Genomic DNA, 23,614 nt, shown 5'->3' on the forward strand with positions numbered 1-23,614 from the left:
AGACCCAGAGGTGATACTAAGGTTCGAGTAATGCAGAAGTCATATTTTCATATACGAGCAGCCAAAAAGGTGTCACACCTTGTTATTAAAATACTGTGGATTAGAGAAAGTTGTTGGAAGTTTTTCCACTTGGTTATACTATAAATTAAAGATACCAAGAAATTATATTCTTGGTATCTTTAATTTATGCTACCAAACTTTACTGTAGCAACCAGCATTCACCAGGCTGCACCCACACCCTGCCATCAGACTGGAAACAGGCGAACCTTGATTCATTGCTCCACAGTACCATTTTCCACTGGTCAGTTGTCCAGTTCACATGCTCTTTGCACCAGACCAGCAAAGTCGCCTTGTTTGTTGTGATGTTTGCCTTGTGTACCGCTGCTCTTCCATGGAAACTCAGTAAATGGAGTTCTTTTTGTGCAGTATTAGTGCTCACTGTGGTGTTACTGGTGCTCTGGAACTCATCACAGGTGGTCTCTGCCAATTGCAGCTGGTTTTTGCATGACACCCGTTTTTAACACCTTCCTGTCCTTGTCAGTCATTTTTGGTGGCTACCCTTGGGGTTTTCCTACACTAGTAATGCCAGAACATCTCCATTTATTGATCACATCACCAACTGTTGATTTTGGATGTTCCAGTTGAGTGGCAGTGGCACGTATGGACATTCCACCAATGTGACAGCCCACAATGACACCTCTCTTGAAGTCACTGAGTTTACGTCATATTACCATACCACCTGTATTCAACTGCTGCGATGAAATACTGCCTACTATCTGTACACCAGTTTTTTATGTTATTAATAAACCTGGAATGTTCCATAACTTCAAATAACAGAGGTGTGTGGACAATTATTGGTAGACAGTGTATATTCCAGATGATAATGTGCCACACTCCTACATATTTGGGGACACAAACCATGTCCTATTCCAAACCATGAACTGGGACAGATATGTGATGTCATACAGTGCACTAATGTACTATATCTGACCCATACTGTAAGAAATTAGTTCAAGGGATACATAGATGACATCAACTACCGAGGAGAATATGTATAAAGGCTTAAGTTCTGGTGGTTATTCACGTTAACTTGTTTTATTGGATTGACTAACAACACACAAGAAAGAAAGAAAGAAAACTTGTTAAGCTTATAATATTCTGAGGATTTCATTTTTAAACCAGCATCTTCAGGCACAAAAAACACTTGCCACTTCTGGCTGTCATATGATGTTTGCTGTTTTGGCCCAGACATAGGTGCATTTAAACAACTAGCATCCAAAAATACACTTCATTCTAGAAAAATGATAAAATAACTTTGTCCTTTTTACATATATTAGCAGCATATCTTTAAAACTGAAAGTTGAAATTCTTTGGACACATTGAAAGGATGGAAGGAGGAATTTTTAAAACAGTAATATTGTAGAAGGTAATTCCAGGAAAAAGAGGAAGAGGGTGGATTGATAGTGTCTGAAGTGACTGATCTTCGGAAAGTTGAAGCATCCACGTGGCGAGGACTAGTGTGGCACATCACCAGGCATCTGAGTGACCATACAGCATTTCTTGATGTCAAATGAAATGGATGAACACACATGCTAGAAATATTTATATAAAGTTTAAGTTATCCCATCACACATGCAAATCCATGGGCATGAATATTTTGTGAATATCCATGCCTATGATATGAATATGAATGAATTCATCACTTGATGTGGGCTAACACTGTGCTTATTGAAAATGTGAAATGACTTGAAAAAGTCCCATGTGTGGTTTCTAAAGCAAGTTTTCATATCATGTAATCCTGAGCCATCCAGTGGTACTAATACTAACATATTACGTGGGTTCGCAGCATTTTGGGTAAGATTCACATTAAAAAAACAAAAACCTATTCTTGACATACAGGAAGAACTGTTAGCATCCTAATTAAATATCATCATTATGGTAAATCAAGACTAGTAGTCTCCATGTGCTGGACTCCCCTTCACACAATCTAACAGATAAGCTTAGGTGTTGATGGTTATTCATGACTTAAGTTTTTAACGGTATTAACAATACCAAACAATTTAATCAAAAGATGTTTAATTAACTGCTTATATTTCGCTGAATTTCAAATCAGTATCATCAGAGCACAACACACTTGTACATGCGACAGTGAGTAAGTAAAACAATAAAATTGCAGTGTACAAAAGATCTAAAGTCCTGTTTATGTGCCATGGAAAAAAATAATAAAAAATCATTACAGCTATGTGGGAGTTGCTCTTAGGATGACAGTCTTCCAAAGTTTTGGCAAATTAATACAACCATACTTGTTTGGGTTAGGAGAATTCTTCAAATCATTGCTAACTTAAAAAATAATCTTTCAGATCTGTGACAACTCCTAAATAGCACATTTGTTTTCTTCTATCTAATCCTGTGTGAAGAAGTATCTATGGTCTGTCAGTCCTGACTTGCCATAGTAATAGTAGCGAATGTACTTTTTATGTTCTTCCAGGCTGCTAACTGATCCTCCTGTTTGTCCATAGTAGGCCAAATCACAGGGAACTTCATACACTCCTGGGTGTGCTAAAGGGTGAAGTTTTTCCTTAGGTGAGCAGATCAGAGTTGCTAGTTTTACATGTGGTTTGAAAGTGGTGCGAAGGCCATGTTTCATCAGTACTTTGACTATCTTTTCTGTGGTACCTCTGACATAGGGAATAGAGATGGTCATGTTGTGTTCTTGTGTATTAGGGGAGGGAGTAGTAATACAGCTGTGTAGTATTTTATCTATTTTGTAGGGATTGTAGCCATTGGCTAAGATTTCTGTGATTAGAGCTGTATCGTTAGAACAAATGGCTCTGGTTCTGTGTGTGAGTGTTTTTAAAATGCATACTGTTGAACTGGATGATGATGTGATTGTTTATGTAGGTATCTTCCTGTGTGTGTTGGCTGTCTGTAAATGGAAAAAGATAGTGATCCATCTGAAAGGCAGGGTGACTAATGTGTCAAGAAATGGTTAAACAGTTATTAGATTCTTTTTCTACTGTGAAGTGGATTTTGGGGTGTTGACTGTTTAGGTAGGTGACAAATGCACCCAAAGTGTCTTGTCCATGATGCCAAATGGCAAACACATCATCTACACAGCATAACTAAACTATGGCTTGTATGTAGCTGTGGTAATTACTTTGCTTTTAAAGTGTTCCATGTAAAAGTTTGCCAAAGGGGGGAGAGGAGGGAAACCCATAGCAGTACCATTAATCTGTTTGTAGATTTTTCCTCCCCATGTAAAGTAATCTGCATGCATAGTAAATTTGAATAATTCAAAAATATCAGGGAGAAATTTAGACTTGATCAAATCCAGAGTGTCTGTAAGTGGTACATTAGTAAATAAAGAGGTGATATCAAAACTAACCATTATGTCTGAAGATTTTAGGATACAATTTTTAACTAGTGTTTTGAAATGGACTGAATTTTTTACAAAAGTAGAGGAGTTGCCATTAAGAGGAGCAAGCGACTTGGCTAACTGTTGGACCAGTTTATACGTGGGACTATCTATGCTATCGACTATGGGGCATAGGGGGTTATTAGGTTTGTGGATTTTTGGTAATCCATAAATACGGAATGGTTTAACATGAATTGTTTTTTTTTATGATTTCTTTGGGCCAGGAAGTCACTTTTTTTAGTAATTTTCGGACTTTTTTCTTTGAGATATAGTGGGGTCTCGATCTATAATTTGGTACGTGGAACCATCACACAGGAGATCTTGCATTTTTTTGTTATAATCTTCTTGACCGATCATAATTGTAGCATTTCCTTTATCAACTTTTGTAATGATAATATTTTCATTCTTCTATAACTTTTTTTAAGGCAATTATTTCATTACGTGATATTTTACATTTTGGTGGTTTAGCTTTGTTTAGAATATTTGCGATATTCCGCTGCAATATCCAATAATTGGCCATTGCCAGTGGAAGATCATAGATGCCCCATTCTACCTTCATCATGATTTCTAATTTTGGGATTTGTTTAGATGTGATGGAAGTTATGTCCTAGACTGAGAGCGTTCTTGGCTTCTTCAGTGAGTATTTCTGACGATAGATTTATGACCGACCACGCAATCTCACTGAAGTTGTGGTTGGAACTTCGTATGTTGGCAGTGTTATAGGAGTTCATATTTTTTTAGGTGTCTGCTTTTAACTTTTGTAAATTCTTTTTTTGCTGCAATTTTGGAGATGTGATGTAGGATAGTCCACATTTCAGGATTTAAGACATTGATTAGTTCTTCTTGTAGAGCGGCAATAGAGCTGTTTAACTTACTAAGCTCTATGCGAGTAGCAGCGATTTGTTCTTTTGTTCTCAGAGAAGCGCTAAACTTGTCCATCGATAAATACGAAGTGTCTTTGCCAATTGTAACTTTTCTTTAAATTTGAGAAAAGCTGGAATGATATTGCTTTCACGGCATCATTTAAGGAAGGCCAACCTGTTTAATTTTCTGGATAATTTCAGTTTCAACTTACCGAACCATTGTGCTTTGTACACAATATCTTCTCTGTGCAGAATCATGGAGCAGCTTCTCCTTCACACAGAATCATATAAAAGAAAGTAAGAAGTCTAAGTGACTAATTTTGGATTTAACATCAACAATGAAGACTTCCTAAACCCCAACAAGTAGAACTGCATTAACTTACTATGAATTTAGGGGTTTTGAATTGCTTCGATAATCATTTCATTATATCATCTTGTGTTCGGTAACCAGTGCTTTTTGTGCTCCCAAGATACTGATTTGAAATCCAATAAAATAACAGCAGCATAATATATTATCTTGTTATTATTATTATTACTACCCCAAGATCCCATGGAGTCAAAGCCTCATCTAGAACATCCTTTTATCATACACACAGCTCATCATACCGCACCTTAAACACACTCAAATTCTCTGCAGACACCATACTCTCAGGCAAGGCATTCCAATCATTCACAACTCTGCATGCAAAAAATCTGCTTCTCACTTCCCTGCTCACACCCTCTTTATACAGTTTCTGGGGATGACCTCTGGTTCTCCCCTGATCTCCCACTGTTTTTTGTAGAACCTCTCCAACAACAGTGATCCTTTAACAACCAACCTTACTAACTTGTAGGTCTCTATCATATCTTCTCTCTTCCTCCTCTCCACCAGACTCTGCACATTGCATCTTCTCAATCTTTCCTCATATTCGACATCCCAGAGATGAGAACCTACCTTAGTCAGTTGTCTCTGGACCCTTTCCAACATCTCTTCGTACTTTTGAAAACCAGGTGACCAAATCTGCACACAGTAGTCCATGTGTGGCCTAATCAAAGCCTTGTACAACGGAACAAGAATCTCCCTACTTCTACACATCAGTGTCCTCCGCATCATTCCCAGACGTCTTTGTGTTCTCTTCACAATTTTGGCAATGTGTCCCCTAAATTTCAGATCCTAATCCACTATCACTCCAAGATATCTTATTTCCTTCCCTCCTATTTCATTATTAATATTGGTGTGAATCCTTGAATGGCTATCAAAATCACCAGATCTTAAACCAGTCAAATACCTGTTGAATATTATGGTATGTGCTTTGAGATGTGTAGACCATACATGATGTTTGCACATTTTATGGCTGTAGATACAGAATGATATTGTTAGATGTCAGCAGAATTGACAGCGGAGGAGTGGATATAGTCCTTCATACATGTATGGTTGTCGATTGAAATTTGAAGCAGGTGGTCCTAATTCAGTGTTATTGTCAGTATAGTTTCACTTTATTTATTTATAATTATTTTTATTTTTTTACTTTAGTTTCCAGTACTTCATTTGAGTAGGAACTGCCAAACGGTGTGTCACCTTTTTATTAAATTACTCTGGATTTAGAGAAAGATGTTGAAAGTTTATTTTTCACTTGGTCAGACTATAATAAATTTAGTTTAATCCTTTATCCAAGTGTGTGCAAACAAAGTTTGCACCTGAACATATCTACATTATACATATCCACAAGGAGATGTGTTGTGCATTATGGGAGATACTGAGATAGGAGTGTTGGTAGCTTGCTCCACCTTTGCAAGGAGTCGCCCGGTGTTGTACCACTTTACCCCAGTCCTGAAGATACTTTAAGGCGCAAACTTCATTTGCACACACTTGGATAAAGGATTAAACTAAATTTATTATAGGCTGACCAAGTGAAAAATAAACTTTCAACAACTTTTTAATTATGATATGGATTCCATATAACAAATCTCTGAATGTTATTAGTGGCTGTTTAGTGATCATCTAGACTTATTATTAAATTCTTTAGAACTAATTTAATTAGAAATGCAGAATTAAAATATAGATATATTAGTTAAGTATTCTTTATCTTTCAGGTAGTGCCTCAACTGGTGATACTGTTGATCTCTAATGATCTAAGACAGAATGTCTGCTGTTTGAAATTTACATAAACTTTGGAACAAGGCAAGAAGTGATATTGTTTGTATAATTAGTACTTTTTGTAGATCTTTAAATGAGCTGTATTGTTTGTTGCCCTTTTTTTTTTTTTTTTTTTTTTGGTAATCACATCTAAAGATATCACATGGTTTTTGTTGCCATTATAGTGATGTACATAATGTAAATAATATTGCTGTTAAGTTATTTTAATAACCTACTGAGGTGGGTTGTGCATTTATGAGGTTGTTTGTTATTGCTTCATCTTACTTGAAATTGTGTCAGTAGGTATTTTATAATATTATTCTAAGTTAAAATGCATAGGCAGTAACAAATTCAAGTATGGGAACATATTAGTAACACCACATCTTTTTTGATGTACTTAATAATTAATACATCAGAATGATTTTCGAACTGCTTCCATATACTAAGCAAAAAAAACATCTTCCTCAGAGCACACAGTTTTAAGAGGTCTGCTGTAATTTTTTTACTTTCATGCAAAGATTAAGATTTCGGTCTATCATAAAGCAGACTAACTCAGATTAAAGAGGTGATGATTCTCCCATTTTTCTGCACTGCCTTTTGAATGCAGCAAGTCCACTCTGGTGGCTTGTAGATATACAAATGCAAGGTATCACTATAGTCATCTGCTAGTCCAAAACAGTTCTTGCATGGTATAGAATTTCTCCACATCAGTATAAGTGTGACTATATTAACTCTGTCCCACACTCTTCAATGTCCATAAAAACTTGGCACTGCAGTCAGCAATAAAATACAGAAAGTGAACATGAAACAGGATTCAGCACACATTCTAACTGCAGTCTTTAACTAATATCAGAATAAAGCCACCCAAAGCAATGCAAGTTGTCCTTTTTGTAAACTTCTGAAAACAGTCCATTTTCTGTAGAGCTGTCCATTTTTTTTTAGTGTAGCAAAATAAATTTTGTATTCATTGCTGTAAAGCTGTTTCATAATTTGAATTATTTTCTTAAAAATGGTTCGAATGTTTTTCATAACTCATTATTATTTTGTAAATAAAAGAAAATGCTGATTATATGAATTGAAATATATGTATATCTATACATCATGATAGTTTGTGAATTTTTATTTATCATCATTTATCTCTAAATATTAATTTTTTAAAGTCTGTGAAAGTAAATTGAGAGGTATTTTCCTTTTAGATTAGTAGTTCTCAAGTTAATTACGTGTGTGAATGCTCATCATTGCTCCTCATTCATAAGTATAAAGCTTTGAAATACTGTGTAATCCCATCTATTTTAATTACAACAGATGTATGCCAGAGTTTTTTGCATTTAAAGGAAATTTATAAGTTACCAAATTTTTTTTATTGATGAGAAATCAAATGTATACAAAAAAATTTAATTAATCCAGTCTATTATTCATTTCCTACTTAATTAATATAGTTTACATGATTTACATAATTGATTTTATTCAATAACATTATACTTTCTCTAAAAATGCAAATAAAAAAAGAAAAAGTAAGGGAAATAGTAGCAGTTAGTTTATTTCTCCTTAACTGCAGACATTACAAGGAATAGTAAATGCTATTTTGTTCATGTGCAACAACATTAATAAAAGGATTTGCTTATTTTTACAAGCATTGATATTAAATAAAAAAAAAATGCCATGAAATCCAATGAATTTCTTTGGAATAAAAACTGTATACTAGCTGAAGGTTTGGAAGTTGATCACTGAAGAGAATAATTTTTCATTGTCATTTAATTTTCAGTTTATATAAATTGTAGCCACAAATTTTGTATATTAACAAATTTATACAAACTTATACAACAAATTCTTTAAGACAATTTAACAACCTTTGCTTACAATAAAATTCTTTGAAAGTTATAAATGCATAGTTTCATATTGAATGAATTGAATGATATCATAATAAATCCATTAGAGGTGCTTCCTCTTATTAAATAATTTGAAAAAAAAAAAGGATTTTAGAAAACTTAATTAGTATCATGCTCAGTATAAAATTATTACACAAAACTATGTTATTGCTTTCATATATTCTTATGCTTTAAATCTTTGGGAAGAAAATGCTGATTTTTCAGTGAAGATTGTAATAAAAAATATCTTTTTAATGTATGCTTGTGTGTATATATATATATTTATATATACATATGTGTTTGTATATATATATATATATATATGTATATATGTATTTTTTTCTTTGCTGAATAATTGTATTTTGTATATAGAGTATATTGATATTCTTTATTTATATGATTAAAAAAGGCAAAAGGCTTTCTCAATGCTTATATAACAGTTTTTGTGTCTGTGTGTGTGTGTGGGTGTTTTCCTGTGTTGAAAAATTTTAGGGATCTTAATTTAGTGTTTAGAGAAAAATGTGGATCTTCCCCCCCACCACACAGACACATGTATGCACACACATGCATACCTAGTCATCTATGGTTGCTTATTGATCATTAAGCGGTTGTTTATATATCTGTAAATCCTTCCATGTAAAGGTTAAGAAATGAAAACTGCACTAATATGAAGATATTTTATGTAATACCTTTCTTTTATATATATATATATATATATTTTTTTTTTTTTTTTTTTTTTCCCTAAAAGAGAGGGGAAAAGAATACAGTTTTGCATTCAGAAAGCCTTTTTACTCATCCTGAAAGCAAATGCTGATTTTCTTCTCTACACCTTTAATATCTTATAATTCCAATTTAAATTATTCATTTCTTTCCATAAATAATGTATTTCATGTCTGATAACAGACAGTACATGTCACAAGAAGAGATATGGAAGTTATAGTAACCAAGTTATATGAAAAGTATACTGTTAATCCCAGTCTGTGCTAAGAATGTGAAGAGTATGTAGCCAGTGGGTCTTTATACACAGTAGGCTAATAAAGTAAAAGCTTACAATCTTGTGATTTTGAGAACTTTTATTCAAGTTTTTATACAGATTCCTACATCACTGACCTTGATAGTTCTCTTCAAGCATTTTATCACATATAAATATCAAACTGCCAGTTTTTGTCACATATATGAACATTACAGATAGTTTCATTCTTATATAACCATTTACATTATTATTATTATTATTATTATGTGACACCTCCAGGGAGTCCAAAGACGCATCGAGGGAGAGTGTGCCAACAGCATCGAACAATTTAATCCTTTCCAACTACTAACTGCGCTCAAACTTGCTTACCTTTTTGCAAGCCATTAGTAGCAGAGGCTCTACCAATCAACCAACTAACCATTTACATCAGAGATAAACAATTAAATTATTTTTAAATACAATGGAATTTATGAAATCATCCTTATAAGTTTCATATTTCACTGTATTATTAATTGAGAGTTTGGAAGTGCAATCAGGATAACTAGAGTGTTTGGGGGCAGGGTTGCAAGCATCCTACAGGTGAGCGAGTGGAAGAGCGATCACATGATGCTGAATGTAGCTCTCCAAGTGTACTTTGGATAATCAACATAAGGTGTAAATGAGGTTGGGATGAAGAGAATATTGCAGTTTATGGCATTGATTAATTCAACTTGGCCAAACGTTATAGACATTAGTGAAACTTGGTTGACAGAAGAGGAGGATAAAGTCATGGGGTTAGAATGCAAAGGATATGTTTTCAGATAGGATAGTGGGAACAAAATGGAGAGGAAGCAGAGAACTTCATTTGAGGCTCTGATGTGAGATATGTGGATTGGATACATTGTGAAGATTACTCATCCTTCTCTCATTGTGAAGAATCTTCACAATGAGAGAAGGATGAGTAATTATCATGGAAGATTTCAACTGTGAGGACAGATTAGACGGAGAAACAGTTATACAAAGGGAAGGAAATGTAATTTATGTAGCTCTTGAAAGTTAATCAACTGAGGCAACATGTAATGGAGCTGGCTCACTAGTGCTGAATATGGGCATAGCATCAGAGAACTTAACAGTAACCAATGTAGCCACATTGCCTCCAATGGGAAAAGCAGTTGTATGGTCTTGAATTGGAAAATTACCAGACATGCAGAGTTTTCTGTTAAGAAGGTATATATGTGAAATCATAAAGCAGGTAATTATGACAAACTGAGTAGTCAGATAAGAGCAGTGTCATTATATAAGAATTTGGAGAGGAGAGAGATGTTAGCAGAACTGGGAGATGAGCAAGGGATATTTGAAGAAAGCACTATCAGACTGCTATCTTCAAAGCTATACCCAGAATCAAGATGTAAATCAGTTGGGAGTTAGATTGATGAGCAGCATCATTAAGCAAAAGTTGCAAAAAAAAAAAAATTGTGTAGGGAATATAAAGAAAAAGGTGATCAGCAAGCACATTATCAGTACAATGTAGCATGTATAGTAAGGAAGGCCAAATTATTAAAGGAAGCTAGCTGATGAGGCCAAAAATAAAAATTCATTATGTGGTGAGTAAAAGGAAAGGACTATGGAAGGATGACTAACAAGTGCTGACAACCAGGAAGTTGAAGTTTAGGGGATATTGCATGAAGAGTCAACATGGTCATCCAGGTTCAACTGTGTTGACTTTTGTTATTCCTCCATATTTGAGCATTTCTCATCAATATCATCTACTTCAGTTACCTTTCCATGCTTCAATTTTTTTGAAGGGTTTTGACCTCGAGTATTGATATATACACATGATTGCATTCCTCTTGATTTTCTACCACTTCAAATTACTGAATTACTCCAGACATCTAGTAGTGGACTTCAGACTAATTACACCAAAGTAATTACTTCAGACATCTCGAATGCTTTATCTTCAGTTTCCATGTCACCTTTATCATCTTTGATTCCTTTTACATTGCTCTTTCCTCCCTCTCTGAGTTTTTTCAATAATCTCCAGAACATTTTGTCACCTCCATGCTATTTATCTTCTGTCTTCTTAATGAAGTCTTCCCATGACTTTTTGTTTAGCTCCTTTTATACGTGATTTTATTTTTTAACTTTTTTTTTCTGTATTCTATCTGAGCATACGCTGACCTACTTGCTAGAAACTTTCAGTATTCTTTCTACTTTTCCATGACTGCCTCTTTAACTTCCTAAGTCTACCATTGAGTTCTGAGTTTTCTATCCTTATAGACAACTTCACAACATGCCTCTCTGGCTGAATCAATGTTTTCTTCAGAGTCTGCCACTGACTCTCCAAGGTTTGGTTTATATTTTCAGACTCAATTTTTCATGAATAATATTTGTTTGCTCACACATGCAAATATTATAATCATTCAAAAATGAATAATATTTTATTTATTATTATTTTTTAATGAATTCTATAGTTCACCTCTGAAAGCTCTCGACTTTGATTCCTTTTAAAACCTTCTTCACACCTTTCATTTCAATATGATATTCATTTTTTCTGTGTGTTTTTTGTGTTGCATATTAAGAATAGACTCAGGAAAACAGACTTACGAAATCCTTTCTGACCCTTTGTTATATACATGCAAATATATAAATATTAATGCAGTATAATAGTGTGTATAAAAATATGCAGGTGTAGCACTTAAGAGCTGTAACTTTCTAAAAATATGTTAATTGCAAAAAAACATTCCTGTCTAGATTGGATTATGAAGTAAAGTTTTGCAATTTTCTGTGAACTGCCTCTCAGATAGGAATCTACTATTGTGAAAACCTCATCTACTTTCACTGAACCTTATGCTTGGTTTGCACAGCATGGTTTCTAAGGTCCAGTTTTACCATTTCCATTTTATGAATTTCAGTCTGGTATTAATCCCAGCATTGTGTTGCATATTTACTCATTTCTTCTGTTCTGCTTGAAATATAAGAGAGAGCATAAATAAAGAATATGGTAGTTCCACATGATAAAGGGTGTAGTTTGTCCTTGACAAAAGATAAAAAAGGAAAAGAGTTTCAGAATTGGAAGAAAGGTACAATGTAAATTGGTGGGGTTGTAGGAGCTTTGCTGTTCGTTCAGATACTGCCAATATAATAAAAAAATAGCACAGTTTATTTCCTTGCTTGAAGGAAAGCCTTACTATCATTTTCATTTCTATGAAGGTGGATTTGATAATTTATTTTTATGAAAATTTATTTTTATTGAATTAAAAATTTTATTAGAGCTTTCGAACTTGATAGATATTGATGAAGAACCTTTATCAGGTTTTCAACTGTGAAGGCAAGTTAGCCAGTTCATATGGAGGCAGAAGGGTTTTCCCCTCCCAGCAACTCAGGTTTTTCATTCTATAAAAATTGGAAAAACCAGCCAGAAGAACATATGTAATTTATGGGTATAGCAGACAATGCAGATAGGACTAAATGACTTGATTTGCTGTGTAGATAGCAAATCTCCTCTTCCCCAGCCAACAGGCTACTGGTGATTGTCCTTAGGTGGGAGATAAATTTCATCACAAGATGTGAAACCACAACTCCACTTGAAGTTACTTGAAAAAGTTTCATGTTTGGTCTCTAGAGCAGACTTTTTGTAACTATGTAAAAAATTAAATTAAAAAAATACAAAAATATATTAATAATAAAAAATAAAAAAAATTCTTATCCAATCCACAGTACTAATGTACTATAGGTTTACAAAAACCTTTCATGGGTGAGAGTTACTTAAAAATAATTAATAAATAAAGATTGTTGTGATAAAGGCAATTTGGGAATGGTTAGGTGTAGGGAAATCAACCTACAAGTGGCTGGTTATAAAACTAAAAGTGAATTTCTGTGTTTATTTACAAATGCCAGGACCATCAGAAATAAGGGAGATGAAATATTTTTTTGAGTTTATCCATGCAAAAAATGGTTGGATAAGGATGATATCCTGATGGGAATGGAAATGGAAGGGTATGATGTTTTCTGTGAGGATAGAAAGGACAAGAAGGGGATGGGGAGGGGGGCTGTTGATGATAGAAGGCAAATTATGTTCACACAAAGTGGAAATGTGAGATGTAAATAGTGCAATGGTTTTGAGTCAGCATGGTGCAAGATGGAGGTTGACAGGAAGAGATATTTACTTGGATGCTGCTATAGACCAGGGAATGTGGAAGATGGTGATGAAGAAACGTATCAGCAACTTGGATTAGTATACAAGGGAAGGGTGATCACCATGGATGATTTTAATTATGGCACTATAACTGGAATAAAGAGACAGCATTTGGAAATAAGAAAAATGAATTTCTTGAGACGCAATATCTTGAGTTTTATATAAAGGAGGGTCCCATAGGGATTGAGAGTTTTAGATCCGATTATTTCATCAGAAGATGTAATTGTGAGCGGGGATGATCACTCTCACAGTCCCCTCCAGTTGGTGAGAGTGATCATGAAGTGATTACCTGGGTTGTAACTAGCCATATGAAGACATCTGTGAGGAAAAGATATATGTGAAATTACAATACTGGTGATTATGAAAAGCTGCATACTCACCAAAAGATATTTAACAACATCGATGCATGAATGTATTCCAAAAGTCAAAAGACTGAACAAAGTAGCTGTTAAATTGGGTGTTGTTTAGAAAAAATGTTGACATTGCTTGTGCTATATACTGACTTATCATTTCCCATGCACTGTCAACATCTTTTCTTACAAAAGAAGTTGTTATGGAGGAAGTACAAAACAGTTTGCAGTGAACAGATGCATGAAGAATATAAAGTGCAGGCCAGAAAAGTGACGAGCATGGTTTAAAAAGAAAAAGTAGAATATGAGAGGAGATTGGCGAGTCAGATCAAAGCTAATCCAAGCATTGAATTTTTCTGCTATGTAGCAAGCAAGAGGATAAATAATTATGGCAGGTTGATGCTGGTGGATAGCTATTGTAGCAGAGTAATCATAGCAAATGATTTAGTGGAATTATTTAATGAACACTCCATCAGTGTATATCGTAGTGGTGTGAATGATGCTGTGCAACATGTAGAAGAAACAAGAATTAGGAGAATTACAGGTGAAAGAATCAGAGGTGTATCGAGTGTTGCTCAAGATAGATGTTAATGAAGCTGTGGGATTGATGACATATCACCATGTATTTTTAAAAAATGTGCAAAGGAGTTAGCCATACCGTTGTCCTGGTTATTTAATGGAAGTCTTGCAGTGTGTAAAGAAGGCAAAATAATACCTCTCCACAAGCATGGTTCAAGAACAGGTTTCCAATTATAGACTGATCTGTATATCTGCAGTTGTGATCAAAGTGTTGGTAAAATTGATTAGAAATAGAATACAGGATTGGGTTGATGAACATAAGATTCTTTATAATGATCAGCATGGGTTTGTGAAGGACAGATCTTGTTTTAGCAATCTGCTTATGTTTTATGATAAGATGATAATGTGTTAGATAAGGAAGAATCATATACAGTGATATTCTTGGCCTTTACAAAAGTATTCGATAGATTACCACATGATAAGTTGGTGTACAAGCTGCAGAGGTAGGAATAGATAGTATATTGGTTAGATTGATTGGAGACTGGCTCTCTGAATGATAGCGCTCTGGTTTTCAAAAGTATGAAGAGATGTTGGAGAGGGTCCAGCAGGTCCTTATCTCTGGAATGTTGAATATGAAGAAAGGTTGAGATGATGCAGTTTGCAGAGTCTAGTGGATAGGAGGAAGAGGGGGGTGATGTGATAGAGACGTACTTACTAACTTAAACCCCTTGCTAACTTGTTATAAGATTAACATTGAAGAGATTTTTCATAAAATAGCGGAAGATAGAGGGAGAACAAGAGATCATCACTGGAGACTATATAAGGAGGGTGTAAGCAGGGGAGTGAGAAGCAGGTTTTTAGTTTTTTGCATGAAGAGTTGTGAATGATTGGAATACATTGCCTGAGAGTGTGGTGTCTGCAGAGAGTTTGAATGTGTTTAAGGCAAGGTATGATGAGCTGTGTATATGAAAAAAGGGACCTCCTTGATGAGTCTGTGACTCCATGGGGTCTTAGGATAATAATAATAACAATAATAATGAGCACGTCAGGAATATGAGTTGTTAAGAACAGCAAAACTACAGTATGAGCAGAAATTAACAAACCAGGCCAAGAAAAAGCTTAGAGCATTTTTCAGATATGTGGCAAGTAGAAGAATAAATGATAATAGTAAGATGATGTTAATTGATGAAAATGGTAGAATGGTAACTGCCACAGAAGACATCATTGAGATATTCACTGAACACTCCATAAGGATGTTTCATTTTCCTCATCACGGTGAAATTGTGAAAAACTCAAGTGTGGAAGACATAGGAGAGGATGGCTTAATTATGACCAAGTAGGAGATATATGAGGAAATAAATAAACACCCGATGTAAATAAGGCGATAGGATTTGATGACCTATCACCACATGCCTTAAGGGAATTGGCAGTAGCATTGGCATACCTGTTTAATAAGAGTCTTACAACAGCACAGATTCCAGGAGAGTGGAAAGAAATAAAATTGTTCTGCTGCATAAAGGTGGTGATAAGACTGTGGCTACAAATTATAGATCAATCTGCATATCTGGAGTTGTGTTTAAGGTGCTAGAGAGATTGATGAGAAGTAGGACACAGAAATGGGTTGATAACACCAGTATTCTCTGTGGTTGTCTGCATGGGTTTAAAAAGGAGGTCATGTTTTACTAACTTATGTTCTATCACAAGGTGACAAATGTCTTAGACAATGGATATTCATATACAATGGTATACTTAGATTTTGCAAAAGCTTTTGATAGAATACCACACAAGAAGCTGCTAATTAAATTGAAAGAAATGGGATTGGATCAGACTAGCAAGTTGGATTAGTAACTGGCTGTCAGATAGGTATCAGAAAGTTGTATATGTGGATCCAGTGTTCCGAAGGAAGAGGTTCACTAGTGATGTAATTCAAGGGTCTATATTGGGGCCATTGTTATTCAATTTGTATATTAATAAAATTGGGATGGGCTTAACTGGTGATATGTAGTTGTTTGCAGATGATGCAAAATTGGAGAGATTAATGCAAAGCCAAGCAGATATTATGGCTTTACAAGAGGACATGAATACATTGTATGAATGGGTAGGTAAGTAGAATTATAGGTTCAGTATTCCAAAGTGTAAGTTTATTATTATTATTATTACCCAAGACCACATGAAGTCAAAGACTCATCTAGGAGGTCCTTTTATCATACACACAGCTCATCATACCGTGCTTTAAACACACTCAAATTCTCTGAGACACCACACTCTCAGGCAAGGCATTCCAATCATTCACAACTCTGCATGAAAAAAACTTGCTTCTCACTACCCTACTCACACCCACTTTATACAAAAATCCAGGGATGACCTCTGGTTCTCCACTGATCTCCCACTATTTTTCTGTAGAACCTCTCCAGCATTGATCATATAACAACCCTTACTAACTTGTAGGTGTCTGTCGTATTTTCCCTCTTCCTCCTCTCCACCAGACTCTGCACATTGCATCTTCTCAATCTTTCCTCATGTTCAACATTCCAGAGATGAGAACCTACCTTAGTCAGTTGTCTCTGAACCATTTCCAACATCTCTTTGTACTTTTGAAGACCAGGTGACCAAATCTGCACACAGTAGTCCATGTGTGGCCTAATCAAAGCCTTGTACAATGGAACAAAAATCTCCCTACTTCTACAAGTTAGTGTCCTCCGCATCATTCTCAGAAGTCTTTGTGTTCTCTTCACAATTTTGGCAATGTGTCCCCTAAATTTCAATCCTTATCCACTATCAACCCCACATCTCTTATTTCCTCCACCTCCAATAATATATTCTCACCAAGCATGAATTCTGCATCCCATTTTTGTTTTCCAAATTTCAAAACCTTACATTTTGCAACTTGAACTCACATCCCCATTCCCAATCACTCAATTTATTCAAGTCCTCTTGCAAGGCGACAACATCTTCTCTACTCTTCATGGTTCATCCCAACTTTGCATCATCTGCAAACAACTGAATATCTCCATCCAAATCTTCACCAATATCATTAATATACAAGTTAAACAGTAATGGCCCTAAACCATACCCCTGAGGCACACCACTAGTAACTTTCCTCTTCCTAGATATCGCTCCCCCATAAACAACTTGTTGATACCTATCAGATAGCCAGTCTCCATTCTAATGCACCAATCTAATATCCAACCCCATCCACTGTAGTTTGACTGTCAATTTATCATGTGGTAATCTATCAAAAGCCTTTGCGAAATCCAAGTATATTACTGTGTATCCTTCTCCTCTGTCCAAGGAAGCAATCACTTTATTGTAATAAGTAAGTAGATTACCAAAACATGATCTCCCTTTAGCAAATCCATGCTGTCCATCGAAGATTATACCATTGTTGTCAACCCAACTCTGGATCCTAGTTCTCACAAGCTTCTCCAACAACTTAACCACAACACCTGAGATACAGATAGGCCTATAGTTTGATGTTTGAGTTCTATCACCTCCTTTATGAAGTGGCACAATCTTGCCCTCCTTCCACTCCTTCGGAACTTGACCCGGTGCAAGACTCGTATTAAAAAAATATGTCAAGGCTGGTGTCAACTACCTGCCACATTCCTTCAGAATACATGGTGATATATTATCAAGTCCCACAGCCTTATTTACATCTAGTTTGCTCAACTCCCCATACACCTCTTCCTCACTTACAGTCATTCTCTCTTCCCTATCATCAACTGCTCTCAATCTCTCCATAAAATCACATTCACAAGATTGAAAGACCTTTATGAACTGCTCATTGAGTACCTCCACCGCACCTTCTGCAACAGCTGTCTTTATACCATTTTCTCCAATCAGTGCCATCCTTCCATAATCATTCTTTCTTTTGCTGGCTGCATATCGAAAGAACTCCTTAGCATTCTTTTTGGCTTAATTAGCTAACTGCTGTTCATACCTCTCTTTAGCTACCCTCACCAACCAAGTCACCTGCCTTGCCTGGTCTCTGTAGTCCTCATGGAATTGGTTATTTCCACTTTTCTTATGCTGCCTCCATAATGCCCTTTTTCTCTTTATCACATGCTTAATCTCTTTATTCACCCATTTCACACCTACCTTATTTAACCTTCTCACCCTTGGAATACATTTAGACATTGCATCCACTAGACAGTTTTTGAAAATCCCCCAGCTGCATTGATCTCTTTTTCCAGCTAACTCCTCATTCCATGCTATACCTGAAAGCTGTCTCCTGAGCTCTTCATAATCGCTTCCCCTTGTGGTTCCACATATACCCCTTTCTTACAGAGGTCCTCACATTGCTGGCAACCACCCAGGTAATCAACTCAAGGTTTTGAAATTTAGAGAAAAAATCTAGTAGTGTTTTGAACTTAATGCGAAGTATGCACTTCATGGGGAAATTTTAAAGGAGGCAGAGGAGATGAAAGACTGGGAATGGTGGTGGATAAGGACCTGGCATTCAGGGTCCACGTTGCATATAAGTTGTGAAGTCATCGCATCAGATAATGTCCATGATGGTGAGGATGTGATGTACAGAAATAAACAGGTTATGATTCCATCGTTGTGTTGCAGTGCCTCATGAATAAGAGGGGTAGTGGGATATGATTGAGACATATAAGTTAATCAGGGGTTGTTTTCTGGTTGATATGGAAGAATTTTTCATTGAATAGGACAGGGGTGGTAGAACAAGAGACAATGAGGAACACGTTATTTGCATGGTGAGTGGAATGCATTGCCTATGTGTGTTGTGAATGTAGACACATTGAATTAGTTTAAGGCATGGATGGATGAACTTTGTGTGTGACAGTGTGTACTTCCATAATGAGTCTCTGACTCCATGGAGGTCAGATGTTAATAATAATAATAATAAAATTTGAAACAAAACCTTCATAAGCAGTAAACAGGTTTCTAAAAAGCCAAGTTACTTGACTGTGAGGGAATTGAGCATAACACAAAAAAAAAATGGAAGGGACATTGAAAAAATTAATATTTGGTAATTTATTATTATTTATTTTATTTTTATTTTGCATTTTTTTAATGTCGAGTCCATACACAAGAGGTTGGTTGTAGTAATACCTACAGTACATTAGTACCATATATGGGTAGTGGGCTGGGAAAAGAGGAACTTATTTAATTTGATATAAAAGCCTGTGTATTGTATTCCTTGGGAAACACATCAGGGGAAAGAAGGAGGAAAAGAAACTTATGTGGGTTTCAAAGTGCACTGTGAAGGAATGTTGAGCAGCTGCTGCATATGTTCCAACAGGAACTTAGTACTAATTTGGGGAATTATTAATGCTCTTTTAGATGAACATTTGCCAGGAAATATTTATAGAATATACATATTAATGAAACCAAACATCTGTGCAAAATTGGGAGGAGTGAGTTGGTAAAAAATGGGTCATTAATCAATCTAATTGCTCTCCTCTGTATTGAGTCAAGCATTTTGAGGGAACTCTTAGGGATCCCATCCCAAATATGATAGAGAGTATTCAATAGCTGGACTATTATGATTTGTATAAGATTAACAGCTATTCAGACATGAAGTAATTTCTTGAGTGAAAGAGAAATCCTAGTTTTTTAGAAGATGAGAATGCAATGGTTGTGATGTGTTTATGCTATGAGAATCTTGGTGTCAAGGTAATTCCAAGAAGAGAAATCTTTTCTTGGAATTACTTTGAAAAATAAGACAGAACTCGTTTTTTACTAGCATTGACATTGATGAGGTTATCTGAACCTCATTGGAGGATTGCTTGGACATCAGAATTGAGGACAGTGGTGATTGATGTTCTGTAGGTTGAGGTGAGTTGTGTAGAGCAAGGTTTATCAAATGAAAGGGAGGAGTGCAATGTGCTGTCATCTGTAAAACTGTTTATTGGGTTGGAGGTCACCCAAAGAATGGCCATTGATATATAGAAGAAAGAGGGTTCATGGGAGGATAAGGAACCATCCACCATTACACATAGTGTGCATCCAGACAGAAAGCTGGCAATCTGACTGCAAAAGTCCTGAGACAGACCAAATGATGCAAGTTTGCTTAGTAAGCCTTTGTGCCAAAGCCGGTCAAAAGCTTTGAAGATATCAAGTGCAACCACTTGAGATTCACAAAACTTCTATGTGGCATTTGTCCAGAGATTATTATTATTAGACACCTCCAGGGATTCCAAAGACTCATTGAGGGAGGTCACCTGTTCTACAACTCCGTCTCCAGCATTCAATCACCAACTGTTCACAGACAATCACAAATATCCATGCCCATGGCAGGATTCGAACCCGCAGCCTTTTGACTGGAGAGCGGATACGCTATCCACTTGGCCAACCAAGCCGGCGATGGGTGATTATATGCGAATAGATCTCCTGTTGATTGGCAGTAACGGAATCCATACTGGTGGTCATTTATTAGCTAGGTGCCTTCAAGGTAGTGTAGGAGTTGTGAATTGATGGCGACATGGCCATTAATTTTTTACTTTAGACAGGATCAAGGTGAGTGAGATAGGGCAGTAGTTAGATAGCAGTGATTTGTCACCCTTCTTGAGAATGGGTTGAAATTCCCACAATATCCCACAGCCTGGAAATAGGCCAATTTCCAAGCTATGGGATAGATACCAGTGGAGTAAGAGAGTATATACTGGCTACATAGAACAGGAGTCAGTTCTTGTGCACAAGCCTTCAGGACAATTGGAGGAATGCCATCTCTTTCAAGCTCTGTTTTGGAAGCATTGATATTTTTCTTGTATCTATTTTGGGCTTGATTATAAGCACTAAAGGAAGATGGAGTTCTTGATGTGAGCCAGTTATGGTATGCTTGATTTTTCATTAGTACAGCCTCAGCACATCTTTTGGAGAACCAGGGTTTAGTTAGGGGATGGCAGTTCGGAGTGGTGTCGGGAATGTATGTTTCCATGCCAGTAAGGATTACTTTGGTGATACGTTCAGCGCATATGTTTAGCTTGGAAGGCCAGAAATAATCCAACCATGGGAATGAGGCATAGAAGTCACATAATCTGTCCCACTTGGCACTGTTATAATGCCAAACTACTCATGTATGGGAGTGGCTGTGTAAGCGTTGTTGCATGAGGGAGGAGATGAGCACTAGATTGTGGGTGGAATTACCTAGGGGGGGGGGCTACTACATTCACTGTGTGGGTTGTTGGTGTAGAAGAGATCTAAGGTTTGTTTGGGGAGTGGTTCGGGTTATCTAGCATTCTGGTTGGCATGTGAACAATTTGAGTAAGGTCATGATCTGCATGATCTGTCCAAGCCAGTTGGTGTTGTGGATACTAAAATCTCCTAGGAGGATGATTTCACTGTTGGGAAAGTGAGACTGGAGAAAATCAATTTTTAAGGAGAGAAAATTAAAGAGGTCAGAGTGGTTGGTGGCATTAGGTGTTAGAGAGACAGCAAATGAATTTGACTGGGTGGGGAAGGGATATTTTCAACCAAAGAAGATCAAAGTTGGGCAATTCTAGGTTGGGTGCTCTCTGGCAAGGATTGTTAGAGCGGATGTATGTGCAGACACCACCCTTGGGTCTGAAGGAGTTACAGAGTTTGGAAGGTTAAAATCTGGAAACTTTTCTGTAGAGACCAAACATGGGACTTTTTTTTGGAAACTACTTTAGGCCAGTAAAGCTAGGTGGTGGTGATGGTCTTATGTACTAGGAAAAAAATTCAGTGGTTAGAATCCATGCAGGGATTCCAACCACTATCCACAACAGACCAGGCCAGTAATGGAAAGAATGATACATTATTGTAACAGGTAGTGAGTCTGCATATGATAAACAAAGAAGCATAGGCTGATGTCGTGTTTTCATAATAAGATATTCAAGAATCAATGACAGTTTTCAAATCCAGACCTCTGCTATAAGCTGTGTCCTGGGATAAATAAGTGGATTTTCTGTAGAAAATTCTCTAGTGTAGAACACAGTAACTTTCAAACTGCAAGTTTTGTATATCATAGACTTAACAATACCAGACTATGGGAGAAGGTAAAAAGAGGCTCTGTATTACCATTAATATTGATGATGGCCTTTTGTTGGAAATACCTCAGTTCAGATCCTGCCTGGGGCAAGAACCTTTATAAGGGTTTTTAAATCTGAAGGTGAGGTGACTGGTCTCAATCAGAGGTCAGTTTTTCATCTCAGCCAAAAAAACACACAGTTTACTAACATAATATAGCTAAGGCTAGAGGAAACCTTCTGCTTCAGCTTAATTCCGAAACAACAATGACAGTTGGTTCTCAAAATATTCAATAAAAGAAGAAAAAAATATTCAATAAAAGCAAGAGACACGTTACACAAATGTATATCCATTTGTGTAACGTGTCTCATCAAGAGAAGTAACAACAAATTGTTACTTTTTCCTGATCTTGACATATGATCAGGAAAAAGTATTTCATAAGAAATCTAATAATTGAAGAGTAAGTAGTAGGGATTACTTATTCCCTATAAATGATTTATTAAACATTTGTGAAAAGTGTGACTCATTAATACTATTGTTCCTTATCCTTTAGCCTCATCATCACTATTCAATATATATATATATATATATATATATATATATATATATATATATATATATATATATATATATATATTTTTTTTTTTTATATATTTAAATGTATATATATATATATTATATATAAATTCAGTGTGTGTGTATATATATATATATATATATATATATACAGGGTGTTCGGGATAAATTTGACAGTTTCGTAAGGAAAAAAAAAATCTTCTTTGTATCTATTAAATTTAATGAATTGACAAAAAACATTACAGGCAGAGTTAATTACAATACTATCAACAAGATTTACTCAAAATAACCACCATTAGCATCGATCACAGCTTCAATTCTGCTTCGGAACCTCGAACAAGCTGATGCTACAGTTTCCCTGGGAAGGGCCGCAAAAACTGTTTTAATTTTATCCATTAACTGGGCTTTTGTATTACTGGAAGTGCGATTGGTGTCTTTTTCAACTGCGCCCCATACAAAATAATCCATGGGGTTAAGGTCTGGGGAGTTTGGAGGCCAAACATTTGGACTGGTGAAGTCGTAGAAATTTTCAGACAACCATTTTTGACTTTTCCCAGAGGTGTGGCAAGGGGTCGAATCCTGCTGCCATACATACGGCCTACCATTGGCTACCCTTGTTATCCAGGGCTTGACTACAGTTAGCAACTCCACGAACAAAGCCCGAATTCCAATGCCAGGGTTCTTCAACACCTGTTCCTGCAGATTTGCGAGGAATTCTGCTGTACGAACGCAATCAGATCGTCTGCTAGGGATCTTTCTTCTTGCTACATCCTCGTAGTCACCATTGCAAGTCTCTAGTTCATG

The 23,614-nt window shown here is 36.0% G+C and overlaps 1 protein-coding gene across 3 annotated transcripts in view; it reads left to right on the top strand.

Moving 5' to 3' along the window:
* Positions 1–6,534, top strand: part of LOC150109181 (uncharacterized) — a 648,231-nt gene extending 641,697 nt beyond the window's left edge. For all 3 annotated transcript variants that reach the window (XM_090406029.1, XM_090406020.1, XM_090406040.1), the window contains one exon: positions 6,352–6,534. In XM_090406029.1, coding sequence (XP_090262155.1) covers positions 6,352–6,386 — 35 coding nt within the window. In that variant the 3' untranslated portion in view covers positions 6,387–6,534. The remainder of the gene's footprint in view (positions 1–6,351) is intronic.
* Positions 6,535–23,614: the final 17,080 nt, after the last annotated feature.

Source organism: Typopeltis vanoorti, chromosome 2, assembly GCF_054136105.1.
Source record: "Typopeltis vanoorti isolate ZY-2024b chromosome 2, IOZ_Tvanoo_1.0, whole genome shotgun sequence".
In the NCBI taxonomy this organism is placed as follows: domain Eukaryota; kingdom Metazoa; phylum Arthropoda; class Arachnida; order Uropygi; family Thelyphonidae; genus Typopeltis; species Typopeltis vanoorti.